The sequence below is a fragment of the Eretmochelys imbricata genome, chromosome 10 (genome assembly GCF_965152235.1).
Source record: "Eretmochelys imbricata isolate rEreImb1 chromosome 10, rEreImb1.hap1, whole genome shotgun sequence".
NCBI classification, from domain to species: domain Eukaryota; kingdom Metazoa; phylum Chordata; order Testudines; family Cheloniidae; genus Eretmochelys; species Eretmochelys imbricata.
Window position 1 is genome coordinate 47,671,372 of NC_135581.1, and position 7,165 is coordinate 47,678,536.

Sequence of the window (7,165 nt, forward strand, 5' to 3'; positions counted from 1 at the left end):
AGGAAAACTGCAAATGCAGGGGACAGAGCAGGCCGGGGGGGGAGAGGGGTGCATAGAGAGCAGGACCACTGAGGGCACCAGTAATGTTACGGTGGAGGATGCCAGCAGCTAAGATGCATGTTCCTATCTGACAAGATGTGGAATAGGAAATAATCCCATGTGCCTCCTAAACATCTTCATAGGGCTGTGCTGCTGTGGGGAAAACTATGGCCTTGTCTACAGTGAACACTTTGCTGAAAGGTAACTCCCCTGCAATGGCAACATCATAAAACCATTGCAGGGAGTGGTGTAGCATTTCTGTCCATGTAGTTAGGATGATGGAGTGTCTGGGTAGATACTGTTCCATACATCAGCTGTTCTTGTCAATTTTGTGGCTGCAGGGGAGCCATGTAACTAACAAGAAAGCCAGTTCCCCAGCCTGGCTGCTATTCTGGCTTGGGCTGCTACCTTGGCTCCCCCCTGGGAGCCCTACTGCCCCCCAGAGTCCCTGCCAGGAGTACAGCAGCCAGCTAGACTCCAGCTGTGGATCTCTCTGCTGGAAGCAAGAAGCCCCAGGTACCTGCCCTCCTGGCTGGGAGCACAGAGGCAAGAACTGTTCATGGTGGGTGGGAGGCACAGGGAGCGGGAGGTGCTGATGGGCAAGGCCCGCTGGCGGGCAGGAGGCACTGGGTTGCCAGTGGGTGCTCAGCACCCACCATTTTTTTTCCCATGGGTGCTCCAGACCCAGAGCACCCATGGAGTCGGCACTTGTGATGACACAAGATGCAGGGAGGAATTTTATCCCTATTTTACACCTGTGGAAACTGAGGCATAGAGAAGCTGTGACATGGTCATGGTCACCCAAGAATATGGCAGCAGAACTAGAAGTTGAACCCTGAGCTGGTGAGTCCAAAGCCAGTGCTTCAACCACAAGAACACACCTCAAGGTCATCAGCAGGGTTCTGCACACATACTGCCCTCAAAAGAGCAGAGCTGGCTCTAGCCGCTGACCGTCCCTCTGTTCTCCCAACCTTCCCACGCCTGGTGCTGCAGAGATACTGACTGCTCAGCTGCCTCTAGGACAACTTTAACCTTCCCCCCATTCCTTAAGCTTTCAACCCAGCCCTTTGTTCCACTCTAGACAGCTCCCTGCCCCTAACATCCCTCCACTATGACTGCATTTATCTATCCAAACCTGCAGTTAGGGAGGGGTCGTGTAATCATCCCCATCTCACACAGGGGAACTGAGGCACGGTGACAAAGGGCCAGAATTAGTGGCCACCTATCTAAATTCCCATGTAAGTGATTTTGAAAAAAAAAATGCAAAATTTGGTTTTAAAGAGAAATTTAGCTGCGGCCTTCACTAGACTGGCTATAGAGAATTTCTATCAGGTGGAGCCATAAAATGCCCAACCATGATCGGCATCCAATTTAACGCAGGCCCTTTAGAACCAGCCTGTGACCCTCTGCCCATTCAGCTAATCCACCGTATAAGTGGACTGTTCAACGGTTGGTTAGACAGCATGAGATTCAGGCTGCTTGTGTCAGGAATGGAAGTGTTCTCTAGTGGTTAGAACCGTGGCTACAAACAGGACAACCAACCACATGCTTCGGATGTTCACTTCAATAGACAGCCTGGCTCAGTGGATGACACTCAGGTCTGCCATATTAATGACCTAGATATAAATGTGACCTTTCCCAAGAGGACCATTGTGCAGCCTCTTGGTGACCTTACCTATAAAACAGGGGAGAATGAGACCTGTCTCCCCTAGTGCTTGCGGAGGAAGCTAGTCAAGTATAAATACACATAAATATGAACAGCCATCGCTGGAAGCAACAAATCTTGAACTTACAGTCTCCTTGGCCCAGTTCTTCCAAGGTATTTAGGCTCCTAACTTCCATTGAGCCTAACTACCCATGAGGAGCTGAGTCATGGTTCCTAGCCCAGTGCCCTGTCCCCTGGTTGAAAGAGGAATCCTGTGTTTATCTGTGCATACAGACACAGCATGCATGGCTCACAGAAAACCCCTGGGTTCTTCCCCAGGACCAGAAATAAAACAGAATGATTTTGGATAGGCTAAGTTTTGGGACTTGTTCTTTGGACTGGACATTAGCCTTCAGCAGTGGTAGCCCAACAATTTCTGTTTCACGGGAATCCCTCCCTGATCATTTCTTAGCTGTGCAAAAATATCATTATCCGATTGTTCAAACAGCATACTCAAAATTTAAAAGCAGGCCACTTGGGAGAGCTGTGGCTGGCAAACCCTTTGGTCAAATGAACTCAAGTTGGCATCCCAAAATGCACCTCAGCCGCTGAACTAGAATGCCAGTTTGGGAGCTGATCTGACTATCGACGCCAAGTTCAGATAAGAGGCAAAATTCAGAGACCAGGAATTTAAACAGAGAGTGGGTTTCAAACGTAACCATGATGCAGCGATCACTGCTCCATAATAAAAATCCCCTTTGGAATTGAGTATCAGCATTGCAGACTCTGCACAGCTGATGTTTCACATCCACGACAAAATGTGTCAGATTTAATTGAATGAAACCTCACAGGAATCTCCCAGAATACAACTGATGAACTGACCAACAGGTGGAGCTGATTCCCATTGGTCCTCCCATTTCCCTGCTCCAGCAATGGGTAGTGGATGTGATTGGGCCCCAGCTGCTTGCAGTCTAGGGGAGGGTGTTCATTACCTGGAGCAGCTGTGAACTGGCTTTAGGTGCAGGGTATAAAAGGCCCACAGCAGCAGATTCTCCCCATACTGGGTTTGCTACTGGTAGGCAGGATGGGGCACAGAGGTAGCCTGGGCTTTACTCTTCTGTGTTGGGTGGTCAGTGGGGTGACCTGTTACAATCCCTGGGATTTCTCTAGGATTGACTCAGCCATCTGGAGACCCACCCCCAGAGCTGAGCCCCCTCAAGGACAAGCCCATGTGCCTTCTCTTGCCCAGCCCTCCCCTTGGGCTCGGGTTGATGCTTCCCAGCTCAGGGCTGTGTCCCTGCTGCAGCCTGTCACGGTGCAGTGTGAGGAGGCTCAGATGGTGATCACTGTGCACAGGGATCTGTTTGGGATGGGGAGACTGATCAAAGCTGCTGACCTGAGCCTTGGCCAGGCCACCTGCAGGTACACATCCCTTAATGCTGCAGAGAACACTGTGACCTTTGCAGCTGGGCTCCATGAATGTGGCAGCACCTTGCAGGTAAGGCAGCTTCATAGAAACCAGGAGCTTCCTATTTGTGGGATTAAAAAGGGTAACAGTGCAGCACAGGGTCTTGGCTCAGTTACTGAGCCGCTAGCTATTTCTTGGAGGGGAGGGTGTCTTTTTTTTTTTTTTCCCCTTAGTCTTCAGTCTCCTTACAGTTGAGAACTATTTCATGTCTTTATGCTCCAAAAGGAGGTTTAAGAGCATGCATGGGGAGTGAGCCATGGTGGCTCTGTCAGATTTCACCAGTGGACCCTCGTGCTCAGTCCAAGCCAGGGACTTTTACTGCCAGTAAAGCCCACTTTGGCTCACTGAATTCTGTGAGCTCTCCAAACCCTGTAGATGGGAAGGAGGCAGCTGAATGTGTTTCTGTACTCTGGTAGCGCAGTAACTTGAGAAGTGGAGTGAGTGTGTTTTACATGGGGGGGGAGCAGTTACTGTATGGCACATGCCTCAGAATAGGCACAGAGGAAACGCGTGAATAGTCATGCGAAGGGGGCACGACCATAGCTCCAGTATTTCGATGGCTGCTCCAGCAGAATGAGCACAGGAACTACTTGTTGGAAGACATGCCCACTTCCTGGAGAACTGTCTTAAATTCTCAGCTCTCAGCTGAACTACTTGCCCTCAATCTGTCCAATGTCCCCTCCTTCCAGATGACCCCAGACTCCCTGGTTTACAGCACAAGCCTGAACTATAACCCCACCCCTGCCAGCAACTCAGTGATCCTGAGAACCAATCCAGCTGTGATTCCCATTGAGTGTCACTACCCCAGGTGAGAGTCTGAGATGCTCAGATCCCCTCCTTCCCTTCTGGAATCTGGCTCAGTGACTGAGGTTTGCTCCTCCTCCCAGGAAGGACAATGTGAGCAGTAAAGCCATCAAGCCAACATGGGTTCCCTTCAGCTCCACCCTGTCTGCTGAGGAGAGGCTGGATTTCTCCCTGCACCTGATGAATGGTAGGTGGAAGGTCCCTCCAGGGGAGCCCTGCCTGCCTGTCTGTCCTGCTCACTGTGAACTTGCCTTGCAGATGACTGGAGTGCTGAGAGACCCTCCAATGGATTCCAGCTGGGGGAGGTCATGCATATCCAAGCTGATGTCAGCACTGGGAACCATGTGGCTTTGAGGCTCTTTGTGGACAGCTGTGTGGCCACCCTGAGCTCAGACAGGGACTCCTCTCCCCACTATACTGTCATTGACTTCAATGGGTAAGAGCTGGGAGCACTTTCTAGTCTAGAATCTACCTCAAGTCTGTGGGGATCTTACTAACCAGAGTTCTTGTGTGTAGGTGCCTGGTGGATGGGAGATCAGATGACACCACCTCGGCCTTCATATCCCCCAGGCCCAGGCAGGACACACTGCAGTTCATGGTGGATGTGTTCAGGTTTGCAGGAGATGCCAGGAACTTGGTGAGAGCCCACATTTCTGCTCCAAGTTGATTTTCCCCAGGCTAAGCAGCTGTTATGGTCCCCTGGGATGGTCCTAACCCTTCTTCCCACTTCCCTTCCAGATCTACATCACCTGTCATCTGAAAGTCACTGCAGCTGAGCAAGCCCCAGATCCCTTGAACAAGGCTTGTTCCTTCAACAAAGCAGGCAACATGTGAGTAGCCTAGAACCCCATCAGGGGAGTGACAGGCAGCCTAGAACAGAACTCTTCACTGTAGATGACTGTTCCTGTTCTGTTCCAGCTGGTCTCCAGTGGAAGGCATCCGAGACATCTGTAGGTGCTGTGAGACTGGGAACTGCGCATTCCTTGGAGGACAGTCTGGGAGAGGCAGCCCTCTGGACAGATGGTCAGGGAGGCGCTTCCAGAGAGATGTGGCCTCCAGGCATGGTAGGTTCTGTGCCCACTTGACCTGGGAAGATGTCTGGCTTACTCCAACAGACTGTTCCTGGGGGATCTTCCACCCAAAATGGGATGGATTGGTTTTCTAGTAGTGCTTCTCTCCCAATACAGGTGAGCCCTTGGTGAGGGAAGCTGAGGCTGATGTTGTGGTAGGACCCATAATCATCTTGGATACTGATCAAGGATCAAGGGATCTCTCAGTTGCTCAAATGGAAGCAGAGAAGGCAGCATCAGAGGGTAACTAGTTCTAATGAACAAGTCTCATGGTGCCTCTATTGTCACTACTAATCTACATTAGGTTTGCTGGGAAAAGATGCTCTAAAAGATGGAAGAAATGAGTTTTACAAAGTCAGTTGTAAGAATCCCTTAGTCCAAGGAGGGAGTCTTAATGATGAGTCGTCAAGACTCAAGAAGGGCTCCTTGTTGAGAGGGTCCAACCAGAGCCAGTCACATAGGACTGTCGGCCACTGTAGCCTGGGCTTATCTGCTGGTACACAGGTTGCAGGTCTCAGGTCACACAACTAATTATCCAGTGGGATTTATAAAGAAGTGCTGATCTCCTGCTCCAGCCACTTCTAGTAGACAAACTCCAATATGTATGGCTATAAAACACTTCAAAAAACACAGCCCTACAATACAGCTCAAATAAAAAAATCCCCCATTTTATTAACTGGCCTTCACTCATCTACCCAGCAAGTCCCTGGTAGATTTTTGGAGAGGAGAGGTTGCTGGAGAAGCAACTAGCTGCAGTTTTAACCATGTGTCCTTCCTCTTGTAGGATTCTCTTCTACAGCTGGGCTCATCTCAGTGGCAGCTGCCATTGCACTGGCCTTTATTACTCTGGGGATACTCGTATACAGAAGATGCAGCCGTTCCAGTGCCTGAGCAGTCACATGCCTTGGTACCTTCTGTCTAATGTAAATAAACCCCAATGACTTGATTCTGGTGTGTGATGTATTAATGGGCAAGGGAGATGCCTTCCCTTCTGTGGGGAAGGAAATGGTGTGGTTGATGCACCAACCACATTATGGACACACCCACGGGGCTGCATGGGGAGAGATCATGTGAGGGTGAAGAAAGCAGAGATTGCTGCCTTCAGGTTCCCAGAGGCAAATGGCAGGGGGATTTCCCTCCACCTGAACTGTCCATCTGGCACCTGTAAACATTACAGGGCTCTTGCAGTAGAGAGAACACAAATCCCCCAGCCACTGGGCCCTCTGAGTCAAACAGATGCCATGAGGGAGTTCCTACTGACTCCATGGCTGGCTTTAGGTGATGCTCTAGGGCAAGGGTTTTTAAACTTCATTGCACTGCAATCCCCGTTGTCCAACTACTGCCCTGGCCCAGGGGGTCAAACCCCCAGGGCTTACCCTGGGGAGCAGGGGCTGTAACCTGAGCCCCACTGCCTAGGGCAAAAGACTGAGACCTGCCAAACAGGGCTGAAGCCCTTGTGCTTTGGCCCTGGGCACTGGGGCTCAGTCGGCAACTTTAGTTTGAGCCAGTCTAACACAGCCTTGCTAAACCCATTAAAATGGGGTGGTGACCCACTTTGGGATCCTAACCTGCAGTTTAAGAACTGCTGCTCTAGGGTAACTACTCACCTTAGAGAGAAGGATCGGGGCACTTCAGACAAATTGTTCTCACCGTGGACTGAAATCATGGCTGGGGTGAACTCTTTAGGCTCAGGCTAGTTAGTTCTGCAGGCTTGCCCTGTTCTCTTGCCACCAGCCCTAGGCAGAAAGTGTCTGAAAAAAAACTTTCCAGTTTCTGTGCCCTTACCTGCAGTGTAGTGAGGCCTGTACAACAACGATCATGCAGCCTCTACTCAAACCCAAGTGTAAAGGGCTCTATCTAGTTCTCTACAGTGGTAGAGACAACACAGCCAACCCTGCTCTAGGACAGGATGTCACTTCTTCAACATCTGCCCTTTAGCTGTGTGGGGAGCAGATCCAAGACCAGGGTTGCACAAATAAACATCCTCAGCAGGCCAGAGGAGAGCAAAGGGAGCAGCAGCGTGTATGTTCCCAGAACAAGCTCTCTGCCGGAGTGGTTATTCACCCTCTCCCGGGTGATGCTGCAGGGGGCAGGAGCAGCCTCTTTCCTCCAACACATGCAGCTCTCTGAGCAGGGGCC

At 50.7% G+C, this 7,165-nt stretch overlaps 1 protein-coding gene across 1 annotated transcript; it reads left to right on the forward strand.

The window, feature by feature from the left end:
* The first annotated feature begins 2,768 nt into the window (after positions 1-2,768).
* On the forward strand, positions 2,769-5,917 carry LOC144271249 (zona pellucida sperm-binding protein 3-like). Its single transcript, XM_077828465.1, has 9 exons — positions 2,769-3,182; positions 3,842-3,960; positions 4,040-4,143; positions 4,215-4,392; positions 4,473-4,593; positions 4,695-4,786; positions 4,875-5,020; positions 5,144-5,269; positions 5,811-5,917. Exons 1-9 carry the CDS (start codon positions 2,769-2,771, stop codon positions 5,915-5,917), a joined length of 1,407 nt encoding a protein of 468 aa, XP_077684591.1.
* The last annotated feature ends 1,248 nt before the right edge of the window (positions 5,918-7,165 follow it).